This window comes from Hyla sarda, chromosome 4, assembly GCF_029499605.1.
Source record: "Hyla sarda isolate aHylSar1 chromosome 4, aHylSar1.hap1, whole genome shotgun sequence".
NCBI lineage: Eukaryota > Metazoa > Chordata > Amphibia > Anura > Hylidae > Hyla > Hyla sarda.
The window spans coordinates 243,381,709-243,401,485 of NC_079192.1; the positions used below are offsets into that span (position 1 = coordinate 243,381,709).

General features: G+C 45.6%; 1 protein-coding gene across 2 annotated transcripts in view; it reads right to left on the minus strand.

Moving 5' to 3' along the window:
- The window catches only part of CFTR (CF transmembrane conductance regulator), a 285,066-nt gene that overhangs the window by 61,708 nt on the left and 203,581 nt on the right, over positions 1-19,777 (minus strand). For both annotated transcript variants that reach the window (XM_056573841.1, XM_056573842.1), the window contains one exon: positions 6,582-6,682. In XM_056573841.1, the coding sequence (XP_056429816.1) occupies positions 6,582-6,682 (101 nt within the window). The remainder of the gene's footprint in view (positions 1-6,581; positions 6,683-19,777) is intronic.

Below are 19,777 nucleotides of genomic sequence, written 5' to 3' on the forward strand. Positions count from 1 at the left end.
ATGCACAGCTCTGCCTTCCCCCTCCCCTAGCTGTGTTTTCGGAAATCTCCAGACAGCTGAGGGGAGGGGCCAATGCAAACTTGCATGGGGCGCAGTTCTGCAACTCACACCAGCACTGAGGTGTCTGGAGGAGGGCAGGTCAGGGGTCACGGCTACAGAACAGTAAGTTACCTGTATTTTTCTGTGGAAGAGACTCAGCTCAGTTCCTGGCTTTACCAGCAGCTTTCCTGCCCCAGAGACAGTGTATCAGTCTATAGATCCCCATAACTGTGTTATCTACAGATTCCCCTATGAGACAGTGTTCATTCACAGATCCACCATAAGTGTGTCATTCACAGTTCCCCCATAAGTGTGTCATTCACAGATCTCCCATAAGTGTGTCATTCACAGATCCACCATAAGCGTGTCATTCACAGATCCTCCATAAGGCTGGGTTCACACTACGTTTTCTCCCATACGGGAGCGCATACGGCAGGGGGGAGCTAAAACCTCGCTCTCCCGTATACCTTTCTATGCGCTCCCGTATGTCATTCATTTGAATGAGCCGGCCGGAGTGAAACGTTCGGTCGGCTCATTTTTGCGCCGTATGCGCTTTTACAACCGGACCTCAAACCGTGGTTGACCACAGTTTTAGGTCCGGTTGTAAAAGCGCATACGGCGCAAAAATGAGCCGACCGGACCGAACGTTTCACTCCAGTCGGCTCATTGAAATGAATGACACACGGGAGCGCATACGAAGGCATACGGGAGTGCAAGGTTTTAGCTCCCCCCTGCCGTATGCGCTCCCGTATGGGAGAAAACGTAGTGTGAACCCACCCTAAGTGTGTCATTCACAGATCTCCCCATAAGCATGTTATCTAAGGAACCCCATAACAGTGTGTCATTTACATATCCCACATAAGTGTATCATCTTAAGATCCCCCACAAGTGCATCATCCAGAGATCCCCCCCATAAGTGTGTCATCCACAGATCCCCAATAACAATGTATCATCTATAGATCCCAATAAATCACCGCCCTGCATAATCTGTAGATGACACATTGGTGTCATCTACAGATTAAGCAGGGCGGTGATTCTGGGGTCTGTATTGTGCATGGGAGGGGGGAGGGAGTGATTCAGTGGTCTGTATGATGCAGGGTGGTGATTTTGGGGTCTGTATGGTGGTGGAGTCTGTATTATGGTGCGGTCTGATTCTGGGGTCTGTATTATGCAGGGTGTTGATACTGTAGTCTGTATTATGGTGATACTGGGGTCTGACTCTGGGGTCTGTTGTATGCAGGGTGGTGATACTGAGGTCTGATTCTGGGGTCTGTATTATGGTGGGGTCTTATTATGGGGTTTGTATTATGATGGGGTCTGATTCTGGGGTCTGTGTTATGGTGGGATCTGATTCTGGGGTCTGGGTTATGGAGAGGTCTGATTCTGGGGTCTGTATTATGCAGGGTGGTGATACTGGGGTTTGATTCTGTGGTTTGTATTATGCAGGTCGGTGATACTGGGGTCTGATTCTGGGGTCTGTATTATGGAGGGGTCTGATTCTGGTGTCTGTATTATAGAGGGGTCTGATTCTTGGGTCTGTATTATGTTGGAGTCTGATTCTGGGGTGTGTATTATGTTGGGGTCTGATTCTGGGTTCTGTATTATGTGGGATCTGATTCTGGTATTTGTATTATGGAGGGGTCTGATTCTGGGGTCTGTATTATAGAGGGGTCTGATTCTGGGGTCTGTATATGTTGGGGTTTGATTCTGTGGTCTGTATTATGGAGGGGTCTGATTCTGGGGTCTGTATTATGGTGGGATCTGATTCTGGGGTCTGTATTATGATGGGGTCTGATTCTGGGGGTTTGTAATATGCAGGGCGGTGATACTGGGGTCTGATTCTGAGGTCTGTATTATGGAGGCATCTGATTCGGGGGTCTGTGTTATGGTGGGATCTGATTCTGGGGTCTGTGTTCTGTTGGGATCTGATTCTGGGATCTGTATTATGGAGGGGTCTGATTCTGGGGTCTGTATTATAGAGGGGTCTGATTCTGGGGTATGTATTATGGAGGGGTTCAATTCTGGGGTCGGTATTATGTTGGGGTCTGATTTGAGGATCTGCATTATGGAGGAGTCTGATTCTGGGGTCTGTATTATGGTGTGGTCTGATTCTGGGGGTCTGTAATATGATCACCGAAAAAAATCTTGGCCTATGATAATACTATCTGTGGTCATATCAAATGATCTTCCCCAAAAAGCAAACCACATGATGCTGATTTATGTCAAATGATAACAAACTTTATTGATTAAAAAAGAAAAAAAAGAATGGCAAAACATGTTGGTACAAAAATACACATATAAGTGTATGCTCAGGCACGGCTAGTAGCACAAACAGAAGAAAGGAGGGATGTATAAAGTAATATATAGGTGATAAAGTACAGCGTCATAGATATATAGGTGTAGGGGTATAGCGCATAAGAGAAACAGCAAACATAGACTGCACAAAAGGAAAGCTGTCTACCTACATGCTGCAATCGACAATGACCAGGATGAACTGTGCACCTAATGGAGAGACATCTCACCTCCTGCCCCAAACGTGTGTTTTCGCCCTGTGCTTTGTCATACGTCCCCTGACAAAGCACAGGGAGAAAATTGGCCCAGTAGTTGATATCCAGAGTGCCAGGGAGAATTACATAAGTTTCAAAAGAGAAGACATACAATTGTAAATATTAAGTCTTTGCACTGTCGTCTCTGTATTTGTCAACAAAAGTTCAAAAACCTATAAAATGCTTATAATTGTCCTGCAGGATATCATAGATACATTTAAAAGATATAAAATTACTGAAGCAACACACTATGTGAAACCAAAATTTGTGACAGTCTACCATAAATATAAAAGAAGTACCTCCAACAGGGGAACGGGATAAAGGCGCTGGCCATGCCGTGTAGAAAGATCCAAAAGTTTATTCACCCATCATTGATGGGTGAATGAATTTTTGGATCTTTCTACACGGCTTATCCAGCGCCTTTATCCCATTTCCCTGTTGGAGGTACTTCTTTTACATATATCATATTGGACGTGGAGTGGCTGCAGGCATACCTACCTTGGCGGTTTCCCATAGTTACACTTGGTTGAGTGTAACTCCTTGTGGTAAGCACCACTATACTATCTCTTATCCAGTTACCAACGGTAATACATTACGGAGCGCTGTCTATCTTTTTGTTTTAGTCTACCATGAAGGTAGATGTCACGATTCGGCTTCCAGGTAGTGGATCCTCTGTGTCAGCGAGGGATTGGCGTGGACCGTGCTAGTGGACCGGTTCTAAGAGGCTACTGGTTTTCACCAGAGCCCGCCGCAAAGCGGGATGGTCTTGCTGCGGCAGTAGCAACCAGGTCGTATCCACTAGCAACGGCTCTACCTCGCTGACTGCTGAGAAGGCGTGGGACAGAAGGACTAGGCAGAGGCAAGGTCAGACGTAGCAGAAGGTCAGGGGCAGGCGGCAAGGTTCGTAGTCAGGATGGGTAGCAGAAGTTCAGGTACACAGGCTTTGGACACACTAAACGCTTTCACTGGCACAAGGCAACAAGATCCGGCAAGGGAGTGCAAGGGAGGAGACCAGATATAGCCAGGGAGCAGGTGGAAGCCAATTAAGCTAATTGGGCCAGGCACCAATCATTGGTGCACTGGCCCTTTAAGTCTCAGAGAGCTGGCGCGCGTGCGCCCTAGAGAGCGGAGCCGCGCGCGCCAGCACATGACAGCAGGGGACCGGGACGGGTAAGTGACCTGGGATGCGATTCGCGAGCGGGCACGTCCCGCTGTGCGAATCGCATCCCCAACGGCCATGACAGTGCAGCGCTCCCGGTCAGCGGGACTGACCGGGGCGCTGCAGGGAGAAAGACGCCGTGAGCGCTCCGGGGAGGAGCGGGGACCCGGAGCGCTAGGCGTAACAGTACCCCCCCCCTTAGGTCTCCCCTTCTCTTTGTCCGGTAACTGCCTCCCCTGGGATGAGGACACCGGGAAAGAATGGAGGGTTTCCTCAACGGCAGGCAGTACAGCAGGAGTGGGAATGGGGAGGGAGGGCAGAGGGCGAGGCCTGGCACGGGGCAGTGTGACACCAGGACGGGGGCCATGGGGAGGCACAGAGGCTTGCCTGACGGGACTGGGAGGGGGGGAGAGGCACTTCCTGTGGCAGGCAGAGTCCCAGTTCCTGATCTCCCCGGTGGTCCAATCAATGGTGGGGGAATGAAGCCGGAGCCAAGGCAGACCGAGGAGGACCTCAGAGGTACAGTTGGGGAGAATGAAGAACTCAATCCTCTCAAGGTGGGGTCCAATAGACATGAGGAGGGGCTCTGTGCGGTAACGCACGGTGCAGTCCAATCTGGCTCCGTTGACCGCGGAAATGTAGAGCGGCTTGACGAGACGGGTCACCGGGATGCTGAATTTATTAACAAACGACTCCAAAATAAAATTTCCAGAGGCACCGGAGTCCAAGCAGGCCACGGCTGAGAGGGAGGAGTTGGCTGAAGAAGAAATCCGCACGGGTACCGTGAGACGTGGAGGAGCAGACTTGGAACCAAGAGACGCCACACCCACGTGAGCTGGGTGCGTGCGTGCGTTTCCCAGGCGTGGAGGACGGATAGGGCAATCCACCAAGAAATGCTCGGTACTGGCACAGTAAAGACAGAGATTCTCTTCCCTACGGCGATTCCTCTCTTCCTGGGTCAGGCGAGACTTATCCACTTGCATGGCCTCCTCGGCGGGAGGCCCAGGCGTAGATTGCAACGGATACTGTGGGAGAGGTGCCCAGAGATCTAAGTCTTTTTCCTGGCGGAGCTCTTGGTGTCGCTCAGAAAAACGCATGTCAATGCGGGTAGCTAGATGGATGAGTTCTTGCAGATTGGCAGGAATCTCTCGTGCGGCCAGCACATCCTTGATGCGACTGGATAGGCCTTTTTTAAAGGTCGCGCAGAGAGCCTCGTTATTCCATGATAACTCGGAAGCAAGAGTACGAAATTGGATGGCGTACTCGCCCACTGAAGAATTACCCTGGACCAGGTTCAACAGGGCAGTCTCGGCAGAAGAAGCTCGGGCTGGCTCCTCGAAGACACTCCGGAGTTCAGCGAAGAAGGCCTGGACTGTGGCTGTGGCAGGATCATTGCGGTCCCAGAGCGGTGTGGCCCAAGACAAGGCCTTTCCTGAAAGAAGGCTTACTACGAACGCCACCTTAGACCGTTCTGAAGGAAACAAGTCCGACAACATCTCCATATGCAGGGAACACTGAGACAAAAATCCACGGCAGAGTTTAGAGTCCCCATCAAATTTGTCCGGCAGGGACAAGCGGAGGTTAGGAGCAGCCACTCGCTGCGGAGGAGGTGCAGGAGCTGGCGGAGGAGATGGTTGCTGCTGTAGCAGAGGCAGAAGTTGCTGTAACATGGCGGTCAACTGCGACAGCTGCTGTCCTTGTTGGGCAATCTGCTGTGATTGCTGAGCGACCACCGTGGGAAGATCAGCGAGACTTGGCAGCGGCACCTCAGCGGGATCCATGGCCGGATCTACTGTCACGATTCGGCTTCCAGGTAGTGGATCCTCTGTGTCAGCGAGGGATTGGCGTGGACCGTGCTAGTGGACCGGTTCTAAGAGGCTACTGGTTTTCACCAGAGCCCGCCGCAAAGCGGGATGGTCTTGCTGCGGCAGTAGCAACCAGGTCGTATCCACTAGCAACGGCTCTACCTCGCTGACTGCTGAGAAGGCGTGGGACAGAAGGACTAGGCAGAGGCAAGGTCAGACGTAGCAGAAGGTCGGGGGCAGGCGGCAAGGTTCGTAGTCAGGATGGGTAGCAGAAGTTCAGGTACACAGGCTTTGGACACACTAAACGCTTTCACTGGCACAAGGCAACAAGATCCGGCAAGGGAGTGCAAGGGAGGAGACCAGATATAGCCAGGGAGCAGGTGGAAGCCAATTAAGCTAATTGGGCCAGGCACCAATCATTGGTGCACTGGCCCTTTAAGTCTCAGAGAGCTGGAGCGCGCGCGCCCTAGAGAGCGGAGCCGCGCGCGCCAGCACATGACAGCAGGGGACCGGGACGGGTAAGTGACCTGGGATGCGATTCGCGAGCGGGCGCGTCCCGCTGTGCGAATCGCATCCCCAACGGCCATGACAGTGCAGCGCTCCCGGTCAGCGGGACTGACCGGGGCGCTGCAGGGAGAAAGACGCCGTGAGCGCTCCGGGGAGGAGCGGGGACCCGGAGCGCTAGGCGTAACAGTAGAATTTAAACACACAAGTAGAAAACTCTTATACACAATATTGAATGTAATAAAATTGTTACATATAGCATTGCAATAATATATTAATAACAGCTATAGTGAAAATTTTCCATATTTGTCACATGAACATACATAAAATTAACAAAGACATGCAAGAAATGTTTTATATTTATGCTAAAAGTAGAGTAAGTAAAAATATTAAAAACCCTATAGTAGAATAAGGAACATTACAAATGTGATCTATTAACATTGAGGGCAAACTACATATTTAAAACTTTACCAGATGTTAGAAAATGTCTGGGTTTGGGCTATCTATTTCATATTTTGATTTACTTACCAAACTGTCCACATCAATACTTGAATTTACTGCCCACTGTAGAGTATTCATAATATTCATAGCCAGGGTCAAAACTATTCCAACTTTTTCTCGTCCAGCACCTGAAAAGCATGAAATGGTAGCCACAGCATTGAATAAAGTAGTATAGTACCCTGCATTCTTGATTCAACTCCTTGTTTTTCAATGTTTACACAATACAGATACATTTTATTTTTTAAATACTGTTGAAAAGCTTGCTGATATCTATTAGGGGGCACTTGTAAGCTACTCCCATAATGTATTTAAGAGTTGGCAAAACTTTTTTATTTTTTATTTGAATGTGTATTTTAAATTATTTAGATATTTTTAAATGCTGACACTTTCTGTAAGTGACTTTAAAAAAAGAAAAAAGAAGTAAATTAACCCCTTAAGGACGCAGCCCTTTTTCACCTTAAGGACTGAGCCCTTTTTCGCAATTATGACCACCGTCACTTTACGAATTAATAACGCGAAAACACTTTTACCGAATATTCTGATTCTGAGATTGTTTTTTCGTGACATATTCTATTTTATTTTGGTGGTAAATTTTCGGCGTTAATTGCATCCTTTTTTGGTGAAAAATCCCAAAATTTCATGAAAATTTAGAAAATTTTGCATTTTTCTAACTTTGAAGCTCTCTAATTGTAAGGAAAATGGATATTCCAAATAAATTTTATTTTTCTTCACAAATACAATATGTCCACTTTATGTTGGCGTCATAAAATGGACATATGTTTGCTTTTTGAAAAAATTAGAGGGCTTCAAAGTAGAGCAGCAATTTTCAAAAATGTCATGAAAATTGCTAAATCTGAAGGGACAGATGTTACAGAACTACAACTCCCACCATGCCGGGGCAGTCAAGGCATGCTGAGAGTTGTAGTTTGGCAACATCTGGAAGGCTACTGTTTGGGCACCACTGTAACAGTGGTCTCCAAACTGTGACCCTCCAGATGTTGCAAAACTACAACTCCCAGCATGCCCAGACAGCCAAAGGCTGTCTGGGCATGCTGGGAGTTGCAGTTTGGCCCCCTAGTGGTTGCCACAGTAAAGATCGATTTACTTTCACTTTCAATTCCAACCCCCCCCCCCCCCCCCCCCCCACTGTCGATTCCCTACCTGATCAGGATCCTGCAGGCTCCAGCGAAGATCCCAGGTCCCCAGGCATCTTCTCCTGCAGGTACGGCCTCCATCTTCTTCCCAGAGCCCCTCGACATCCAGGGGCGGGCAGAATGGGGGGTTGCCATGGCAACCCCCTGTCCTGCGCTGCCATTGGTCAGAACTCCGTTCTGAGTAATGGCAGGGGATAGGAGTAGATCGCAGCTTTGCGACCTCACTCCTATCCTTTAGGCTGATCGAGGCTGTTGCTGACAACTCCGATCAGCCCTATTTTCCGGGTGATCGGGTCACCAGAGACCCGATCAGCCCGGAATTGGAGAAAATCGCATGTCTGAATTGACATGCTATTTTCTCTGATCGCCGACATGGGGGGGTCTCAGGACCCCCTTGGGCGATGTGCCAGGGTGCCTGCTGAAAGATTTCAGCAGGCATCCGGCTCCGGTCCCCAACCGGCTAGCAGTGGGGACCGGATTTCCCACGGGCGTATGGATACGCCCTCGGTCCTTAAGGACTCGAAATGCAGAGCGTATCCATACGCCCTGTGTCCCGAAGAGGTTAAAAAATTATAGAACATGACATAAAAGAGTGGGCTATTTAGCAATAATGTTATGATATGCAGGAATGTTGCAGCAAAAGGTAGATGGTAATATGGTAAGTGAATGGATGAACAGTGGTAAATGGCAAATGAGATGAAATGACATAAAAACGTGTATACTTTGACCAGAACAACCAATCTTAGCTCATGTTTCCCAGAGCAATTTGATAAATAAAACGGATTGTTTTGAAGTGATTGGTTGCCATGGGCAAAACAGACACATGTTTGCCTCATGCTGATAAATCTGGGCCATTCAATGTCAATTTCCTAAAAATACAACTTCCATAGTCAGCCATCACAGTCTGACATACACTTGGCACAGTTAAAATAGACATGTGAGCAGAAAAACAGGCGTAAATATAAGCCCATATCTAGACACAGCTAGGCATCATGATTCCATACATACATTAGCAAGTTATTATGCAAATGAGGCTCAAGTGCCAAGGGGGTGTTCCTTAGCGTGTCAAGAGCAAAGGCAAGTCCAACATATGCCTTGTTTACCACCACCCCAGAGTCCACTTGCATCCACCTACCCTGCTTGACTGACTAGATGAAGAGGACATAGGCAGGAGCGTTGTTTTGTGTGTCAAGAGACAAGGAAATTGTCTCTTGACACAGACGGGACCCCCTCCCCTGGAGCACTTAACCCCTTAAGGACTAAGCGATTTCACGGTTTTGCACTTTCGTTTTTTCCTCCTTGCCTTTAAAAAATCATAACTCTTTCAATTTTGCACCTAAAAATCTGTATTATGGCTTATTTTTTGCACCAACAATTCTACTTTACAGTGACATTAGTCATTTTACCGAAAAATCCACGGCGAAACGGAAAAAAAATTAATTGTGCGACAAACTTGAAGAAAAATTGCCATTTTGTAAATTTTGGGGGCTTCCGTTTCTACGCAGTACATTTTTCAGTAAAAATTACACCTTATATTTATTCTGTTGGTCCATACGGTTAAAATTATACCCTGCTTGTATAGGTTTGATTTTTTATTACTTCAGAAAAAAATCATAAATACATGCAGGAAAATTTATACGTTTAAAATTGTCATTTTCTGAGCCCTATAACTTTTTTATTTTTCTGTGTTCAGGGCGCTTTGAGGGCTCATTTTTTGCGCCCTGATCTGAAGTATTTAGCGGTACCATTTTTGTTCTGATCAGACAATTTGATCACTTTTTATTCACTTTTTTGATCACTTTTTTGTGGTATAGAAAGTGATCAAAAATGCGCTATTTTGGACTTTGGAATTTTTTTGCGCGTACGCCATTGAACGTGCGGTTTTAAAAGCAGTACATTTTTATAATTTGGACATTTCCGCACGCGGTGATACCACATATGTTTATTTTTATTTACACAGTTTTATTTTGTTACAAGGAAATGCCGGGTGATTTAAACTTTAAATTCAGAAGGGAATACCTGAAAGGGTTAACTTTTTTTTTTACACTTTTTTTTTTGTGAGCTCATAGCTCCTATAGGGACCTATGAGCTTGCAATGGCTGATTGCATACACAGATTATTGCCTTGCCGTTGCATGGCAACAAGCTGTGTATTCGGCGGTTGATTGCTCCAGCCTGTAACTCAGGCATGGAGCAATCAATCAGAGCTGGGATGCCGACGGAAGAAGGTAGGGACCTTCTTCTCTCCGGGTAGCTGATCGGGGCATCGCGATTTTATCGCGATGACCCCGATCAGCCCGACTGAGAAGCCAGGAAGCATTTACTTTCATTTTCGATGCGGCACTCAGCTTTGAGCGCCGCATCGGAAGGGTTAATAGCACGTGGCCGAACGTTCGCGGCCGAGCGCTAATAGCCAGGGGTCCCGGCTGTGAATAGGCACCGGGACCATCCCGCTATGGTGCGTTATAGACAGGGACCGGACTTAGGACATACTCATACGTCCTAAGTCCTTAAAGAGTTAAATGGGCACTGTCAGATACAAAAACTTTTCATATGTTGTACATCTTTGCAAAACCTTAACCTTTCTAATATATTTTATAAGAAAACTTTATTTCCTTTTTATTTAAATCATGGCTTATAAAATCATGGCTTTGCCAAGCTGAAGCACAGGCATGGACAAAGTCCAGTAAGTGAGGGTGGGCAAGCACTTCTCTGTGCTCTTTCCTGTCTGATAGGACAGGGGAGAGCACAGAAGAGTACTATAAGACAGGAGAGAGCACAGATGAGTCCTATTAGACAGGAGAGAGCACAGAGGAGTACTATCAGACAGTAGAGAGCACAGAGGAGTACTATCAGACAGTAGAGAGCACAGAGGAGTGCTATCAGACAGGAGAGAACACAGAGGAGTGCTATCAGACAGGGGAGAGCACAGAGGAGTCCTATCAGACAGGAGAGAACACAAAGGAGTGCTATCAGAGAGGAGAAAGCACAAAGGAGTGCTATCAGAGAGGAGAAAGCACAGAGGAGTGCTATCAGACAAGAGGGAGCACAGATGAGTGCTATCAGACAGGAGAGAACACAGAGGAGTACTATCAGACAGGAGAGAGCACAGAGGAGTACTATCAGACAGAAGAGAGCACAGAGGAGTGCTATCAGGCAGGAGAGAGCACAGAGGAGTACTGTCAGACAGGAGAGAGCACAGAGGAGTGCTATCAGGCAGGAGAGAGCACAGATGAGTGCTATCAGACAGGAGAGAGCACAGAGGAGTCCTATCAGACAGGAGAGAGCATAGAGGAGTACTATCAGACAGGAGAGAGCACAGAGGAGTGCTATCAGATAGGAGAGAGCACAGAGCAGTCCAATCAAACAGGAGAGTGCACAAAGGAGTGATATCAGACAGGAGAGAGCACAGAGGAGTAATATCAGACAGGAGAGAGCACAGAGGAGTGATATCAGACAGGAGAGAGCACAGAGGAGTCCTATGAGACAGGAGACAGCACAGAGGAGTGCTATCAGATAGGAGAGAGCCTAGAGGAGTCCTATCAGACAGGAGAGAGCACAGAAGAGTGCTAGCCAACCCTCATTTACTGGACTTTGTCCATGCCTGTGCTTCAGCTTGGACAAAGGCACAATTTTATAAGCCAGGATTTCTATAAAAAGGAAATAACATTTTCTCATGAATTATATTAGAAAGGTTAATGTGTTGCCAAGATGTACAACGTATAAAAAGTTCTTGAATCTGACAGTGCCCATTTAAGCCTCATTTGCATGTTAACAAATAGTCTTATATCTTGCTAATAAAGACTATTGAAATAAAAAGAATCATGATAACTAGCCCTACCTACACTTGTTTATCCCTTTTTTCCTGGTCTGCTGTTGGCTCATGGAGCTTACCCACATCTATCTTCTTGGGCACACATGACAAACTCTCTGCCATTTTGCACTCAGCTCTCATCACAGCTCACACCAACATCTGTCCAGCTCCAGTCTTCACATATCCTACAAAGTCTCCCTCCTGCTATCAGATGTCAGACAGGCCTATATCTATACATAGCAGCCCTTGGCAGATTAGTCTTCCTTTTGGTCCTCTTTTCTGTTTACCATCTCTCCGGGGCCAAATCTTTTTCTCTGCACATCACTGCAAGCCTAAATCATGGCATCCACAGGCCACTTCATGTCAATCATTTCTCCCAGATGGGGGGACAGCACAATTTCTCTTGCTTAATCCTGCTGACTAATCTAAGTTGTAGAGTGCCAGGCAAGATGGTAGGCGAGGTGTTGCGTGGTGAACACCCCAAAGGAACAAAAATACAACATATAGTCCATTGTCAGCTTGAATTTAAGGCAGCTATAGTTCTCAGAGGCAACTAGTTTTGTGGTTTTCAATATTTTTACAGTAAAAAAAAAACAAAAAACTTAAAGGGGTACTCCCATGGAAAACTTTTTTTTTTTTAAATCAACTGGTGCCAGAAAGTTAAACAGATTTGTAAATCACTTCTATTAAAAAATCTTAATCCTTCCATAGGGGCTGTATGCTAAAGAGAAATCCAAAAAAGAAATGCATTTCCTCTGATGTCATGACCACAGTGCTCTCTGCTGACCTCTGCTGTTCATTTTAGGAACTGTCCAGAGCAGCATATGTTTGCTATGGGGATTTTCTCCTGCTCTGGACAGTTCCTAAAATGGACAGCAGAGGTCAGCAGAGAGCACTGTGGTCATGACATCAGAGGAAATGCATTTCTTTTTTTGATTTCTCTTTAGTATACAGCCCCTAAAAAGTACTGGAAGGATTATAATTTTTTAATAGAAGTGATTTACAAATCTGTAACTTTCTGACACCAGTTGATTTAAAAAAAAAAAAAAAGTTTTCCACGGGAGTACCCCTTTAATGGTTTTCACATACAGGCACAGTATGGGTTACAAACTTCGACTAAAGTAAACAGTACACTTCACACTATGAAGGAGATTTATCAAAACCTGTGCAGAGGAAAAGTTGCCCAGTTGCCCATAGCAACCAATCAGCTTGCTTCTTTCATTTTAAACAAGGCCTCTGCAAAATGAAAGAAGCAATCTGATTGGTTGCTATGGGCAACTGGGTAACTTTTCTTTGCACAGGTTTTGATAAATCTCCCCCTATGAGTTATAGTATTAGTTGCACAAAGCAAATAGCATATATATATGATGCATATATTAACCCCTTAAGGACACAGGGCGTATCCATACGCCCCCGTTTCCAAGTCCTTAAGGACACAGGGTGTATGGATACGCCCTGCGCATTTCCGGCCCCAGCCGCTAGCTGGAGCGGAGCCGGTGCAGGATGCCTACTGAAATCATTCAGCAGGCATCCCGGCATATCGCCCAGGGGGGTCATTATGTCCCCCCATGTCGGCGATGGCCGCAGATCGCTGGACAATTCAGTCCAGCGATCTGCGGCGGATTCCGGGTCAATCGGGTCTCCAGTGACCCGGTGACCCAGAATTACACAGCCAGCAGGGATGAGGTGGCACTGGTGCCACCTCACGATCACCCTGATTCGTCGGCCGGTTTCCCGGCCAACCAATCAGGGCGCCTGCTGCGGGTGTCACTCCCGCAACCCGCTCCGCCCCTCTTCCAGAGGACGTGAGCAAGTGCGGGAAGAAGACCCCGGGTGCTGGGGACCCCGATCCCTGGCGTCCCTGTTGGGATCGGGGCCCCAGGAGCGACGGCGGCGGCGAGGGACTGACCTGCGCGGCGGCGGCGTGGAGCAGCAGTTATAGGTGAGTGACAGCCTCCTGCTGTTGCTTAGCAACAGCTCCCAGCATGCAAAACGGGCAAGCTGGGAGCTGTAGTTATGCAACAGCAGGAGGCAGACCACCACAACTCCCAGCATTCCCTTATGGGCATGCTGGGACTGGTAGTTTTGCAACAGCTGGAGGCACATGTTTTCTATGGAAAAGTGTACCTTCAGCTGTTGTATAACTACAACTCCCAGCTTGCACAATCAGCTAAAGTGCATGCTGGGAGTTGTAGTGGTGCATCTGCTGGTTGCATAACTACAACTCCCAGCATGCCCGTTGGCTGTCGATGACTGCTGAGAGTTGTAGTTTTGCAACAGCTGGAGGCACACTGGTTGTGAAACACTGAGTTAAGTAGCAAACCAGTGTGTCTCCAGCTGTTGCATAAATACAATCCCCAGCCAAAGTAGTATGCCTCCAGCTGTTGCATAACTACAAGTCCCAGTATGCCCTTCCGCTGTCCGTACATGCTGGGGGTTGTAGCTTTTGCAACAGCTGAAGGCACACTGGTTGCAAAACACTGAGTTTGTTACCAAACTCTGTGTTTCACAACCAGTGTGCCTCCAGCTGTTGCAAAACTACAACTCCCAGCATGCACTGATAGACCGTACATGCTGGGAGTTGTAGTTTTGCAACAGCTGGAGGTATTTGCCCCCCCCCCCCCCAATGTGAATGTACAGGGTACACTCACATGGGCGGAGGTTTACAGTAAGTATCCGGCTGCAAGTTTGAGCTGTGGCAAATTTTCTGCCGCAGCTCAAACTGCCAGCGAGAAACTACTGTGAACCCCCGCCCGTGCGACTGTACCCTAAAAACACTACACTAACACAAAATAAAATAAAAAGTAAAAAAAACACCACATATACACATACCCCTACACAGCCCCCCTCCCCTCCCCAATAAAAATGAAAAACATCTGGTACGCCACTGTTTCCAAAACGGAGCCTCCAGCTGTTGCAAAACAACTACTACCAGTATTACCAGACAGCCACTGACTGTCCAGGCATGCTGGGAGTTTTGCAACAGCTGGAGGCGCCCTGTTTGGGAATCACTGGCGTAGAATACCCCTATGTCCACCCCTATGCAAATCCCTAATTTAGGCCTCAAATGCACATGGCGCTCTCACTTTGGAGCCCTGTCGTATTTCAAGGCAACAGTTAAGGGTCACATATGGGGTATCGCCGTACTCGGGAGAAATGGTGTTAAAAATTTTGGGGGGTATTTTCTGCTATTACCCTTTTTAAAAATGTAAAATTTTTGGGAAAACAAGCATTTTAGGTAAACATTTTTTTTTTTTTTTTTTACATTTGCAAAAGTCATGAAACACCTGTGGGGTATTAAGGCTCACTTAATTCCTTGTTACGTTCCTCAAGGGGTCTAGTTTCCAAAATGGTATGCCATGTGTTTTATTTTTATTTTTTTTTGCTGTTTTGGCACCCTAGGGGCTTCTTAAAGGTGACATGCCCCCCAAAAACCATTTCAGAAAAATGTTCTCTCCAAAATCCCCTTGTCGCTCCTTCCCTTCTGAGCCCTCTACTGCGGCCGCCGAACACTTTACATAGACATATGAGGTATGTGCTTACTGGAGAGAAATTGGGTTACAAATACAAGTAAAAATTTTCTCCTTTTACCCCTTGAAAAAATTCAAAAATTGGGTCTACAAGAACATGCGAGTGTAAAAAAGGAAGTTTTGGAATTTTCTCCTTCACTTTACTGCTATTCCTGTGAAACACCTAAAGGGTTAAAACACTGACTGAATGTCATTTTGAATACTTTGGGGGGGGGGTGTAGTTTTTATAATGGGGTCATTTATGGGGTATTTCTAATATGAAGACCCTTCAAATCCACTTTAAACCTGAACTGGTCCCTGAAAAATATCGAATTTGAAAATTTTGTGGAAAATTGCTGCATAACTTTGAAGCCCTCTGGTGTCTTCCAAAAGTAAAAACACGTAAATTTTATGATGCAAACATAAAGTAGACATATTGTATATGTGAACCAAAAATACATTTTATTTGAACATCCATTTTCCTTACAAGCAGAGAGCTTCAAAATTTAAAAAAAAATGCAAAATTTTCAATTTTTTCATCAAATTTTGGGATTTTTCACTAAGAAAGGATGCAAGTTACCACAAAATTTTACCACTATGTTAAAGTAGAATATGTCACGAAAAAACTATCTCGGAATCAGAATGATAAGTAATAGCATTCCAGAGTTATTAATGTTTAAAGTGACAGTGGTCAGATCAAAAGGGCTCGGTCCTTAAGGGGTTGATGGCAGTTAGCAAAATTGGGCTAAAACTTGCTTATCTTCCCCCTGCTAAAGGAAAAGAGCACAACTATGTACATTACAATTGTATTAAAGGTACAGTATGCTGTACTGATCACAATTTCACCAGATTACAAAGTTGTCAAAGAATAAGTAATGCGTTTACCAAGAGTTGTTGGGCTCTGAGCACCACATCTAATTAGGCACATAGTAAATGATATTGGGTCAGCTGCCACAAATCCTCTTGAACATCACATGGGGTCAGTAGTCACACAGGAACAAAACAGAATTCTTAAGAAGCAAGGAATATCTCTCGGGCATTTTCCGAGAAGGATTTTTTATTTGTATATAAAAGGATATACAGAATATTTCTTGCACTTAGCAAGGCGTTTTTTGACTAAAGGGCTCGAGAGATATCATTTCTTCTTAAGAAGTCAGCCACTCCTCCTTACTAGGGATGAGCGGCAGGGGCCATATTCGAATTTGCGATATTTTGCGAACATATGGACGAATATTTGTCTTATGTTCACGAAATTTGCATATTCGCTATGTTGGTTCTATTTTCTTTTTTTATACGAAAATTCACAATGAAATATTAAAGTGGAATTCCTTTTAGCAGATATTACTCAAATTACAATCACCCTCGCCCACAGAGAGTGTTTTTGCTGTTTTTTGCTATTTCTTATATGTAAAATACCTAGTGGTGGCAAAGCTTGTGCTCTCTAGATACTGGAATCAGACAGTGATCCCAGGACAAGAGTAAATGTTACCAACCATACAGCACTGCTATAAGTTGGAAAAGATAATTGCAATTGTGAAAGGTAAGAATGCTCCCTTTTACAATAAATGGGCTTTATGGATAAAATATAACCAAGTAAATAAGGGGAAACCTATAATCTAACCTAACTAAAACATATAGCTACAAAACATGCAAAATAAACAAATAAATTAATTAATTATATATGAGGTTACATGATATATTGCCTTTAACCAGGTTAACTTTTCTTTTGCAAAGAATGTAGTGCCACTGGATGTAAGGCTTTATTTGTCAGTTTTTTATTTCTTTCTTTTAATTTTTTTAATTGGTCTGTTTGATTCATATACCTGACTTATATTTGAGCTTTATTTTATTTAAACCGTATGCAATTGCTGCATTGTTGTCTTGTCTCAATTATGAAAAATGTAATAAAAACTAATGAAGAAGTCTGTTTGTTCCAATAGGGTCAGGGACTGATTTAAGTGTACACTGCACAGTGCTGCAGAATATGCTTGTGCTATACAAATAAAGGAATAATAATATTATTATTATTATTATTATTATTATTATTAATAATAATATTGACAGAGGACATGTCATCCATTTACTGGGGTAAATTGTGACAAAATTCTGACTTTTTCTTAAAAAATTTCCCCACTATGTCACTGGTATTTTCCATACCTTATAACTAGGATATTTATAGGTGCAGCTTCACAGAGTAGACACTTAACAAATTATTTTGCTAGTGTATGTATAGTAATGGCGGGGTGTGTGGTGCAGGGCAGATGTTGTTACCCTAGGGGCAGATAGTACTAACCCCTTGTGTTTGTGAAGCCAGGGCATGGTTTAGCCTTAACCACCCGAAGGTATACCGCTCTATCCTGAGCTAGGCACGGGGGCAATGAAGACACCAACGCCAAGTTACGGACAACAGTAGCTTTACTGAGGGTAGACAGTTATTACAGTCTATGCAGTACAGCCAGGGCCCAAGGAGGTGACCAGTGACACAGAGACCTCGCAGGTTTGCTGGGACTTGTAGTAGACAGGAGATTTAGTACAGGCCATGCTGAATAGACAGAAGACTTGACTGACAGGACTGTGACTTTAGCTTACTTTGCACTTGACTTGTGGCTGCAGGACTTGGCTTGAGGCTGCAGGACTTGACTTGTAGCTGCAGGACTTGACTTAAGGCCTCCAATGTTCTGGACACAAACACTAAGACGATTTGACTGCTCTGGACCTCAGAAACAAGAGCAGATCTTAGAGAGAGCGCAGAGCTCATAGAGAGTGAAGAGCTCAAAAGAGAGCAGAGCTCAAAGAGACTGAGGCTAGCTCCACATAGGGTTTATAAGGGGGAGACTAGCAGGGAGCCTATAGGTCACCTTTGGGGTCAGCTGGTCACTTGTACCTCCTGGGTAACAATCACATGGTACATTTATTAAAGTCACAACACACAATAAAATGCATAACATATTTACATGGGGGAAAACAACTGCAGGGGGCCCTGAGGACACTGAGGGACACTGCCTGAAAGGGCAGGAGAGTAAGGGCAAACACTATCCTGTACTGAGCCACCACAAACTCCCCCTCTTCATTAATGTCACAGAGGACCGAAGGTCCCACGGGGGCCAATGAGAGTTCCTGGAGGATTTTTATGCAATGTCCTTTCCAGGTCTGGGAAACACAGCAATGAGTCCATATGCGCTCTAAACAGGTGTGGAAATCTTTGACCATGTAATCTATTTCACAACATTTTCCAACAACTATATACATAACAATTGGATAAGACATTTCGGATTGGACTGCCTGGGGCTATCTACCCAATGCCTTGGCTACTGGGGTCCCTTGGTTTGATACACTTCCCCCCCCCAAAATGCTGTACATAGAGTCTAGATTAAAGGATATATTCACATTTGGGTACCTCTGCCACTACATTTGTGTTGTGAGGCTATCAGGAATACCTTCTGGCCAGTAAAGTATTCTGCACACTGGGACAGGAAAAACATTAGATATTCACATTATAGACATGGGTGGACTGTAAAATGTACAAAGCTACAGTCCTATATAGACATTTTGACTAACTCATATACACATTACTAACTAAATTAGTGATAGTATACCTACTATATTGGACTATGTGTGATACTTAACTTTTATTTGAATGATAGTTAATCCTTGTACCTTGCTGGGAGTTAGGACACTGTACACTTTAACCATTTCTGTACAAACATATTATACACGTTTTATTACAGTATACTAACACAAATTGTTACTGATGCAAAAATTATAGACAAAATATATTACTTTGGTGATATATACAAATTTTCACTGTACCGCTCTACAGTCCAGGAACATTTTGGTGTTCTCAGTAAAGGCCGGTCAGGAACACTTACACATGAGGTTACAGGTAAACTTGTTGAGAAGGTCGTCAGGCACTTTTCTTAAACCCTTAAGGATGCCGGGCGTATTCATACGCCCCTGTTTTAAATTCCTTAAGGACTGAGGGCGTATGGATATGCCCGTGGGATCATTCAGCAGGCATCCCGTGCAAATGTCTGGGGGGGTCCTTTAGATCAGCGATTTGCGGTGACCCGATAGCCCGGAAAATAGGGATGATCGAAGAAGTCAGAGACATCCCTGATCATCCTGAGGGATAGGAGCGAGATGGCAGTGATGCCACCTCCTCCAATCCCCTGCCATTAGTCGGTAAGAATTAACCGACCAATGGAAGTTGGGGTGGGGGGTTACTGTAGAAGTCCACACTCTGCCTGCCCTTGGATGTCAGGAAGAGCAGGGGGGAAAGATGGTAGCGATTACCGGAGTCCTCGGGACAGTCGATCGCGGCGGGATCGGCGCAGGCAGCGGCGGGATTGGTAGCAGTGAGGAGGCGGCGGCGGAGCAGCGGTGAAGGCAGCAGTAAAGATCAGTGGTAAGTGATCTTCACTGCTGCCTTCTAGGAGTTGCCAAACTACAACTCCCAGCATGCCCAGACAGCCAAAGGCTGTTTGGGCATACTGGGAGTTGTAGTTTTGCAACATCTGGAGGGCCACAGTTTGGAGACCACTATACAGTGGTGCCCAAGCTGTAACCCTACAGATGTTGCAAAACTATAACTCCAAGCATGCCCAGACTGCCCACTTGTAGTTCTGTAACATCTGGCCCATCAGATGTTGCAGAACTACAACTCCCAGCATGCCTGGACAGCCTCAGCATGCTGGGAGTTGTAGTTTTTCAACATCTGGATGAGCACAGTTTGGACACCACTATACAG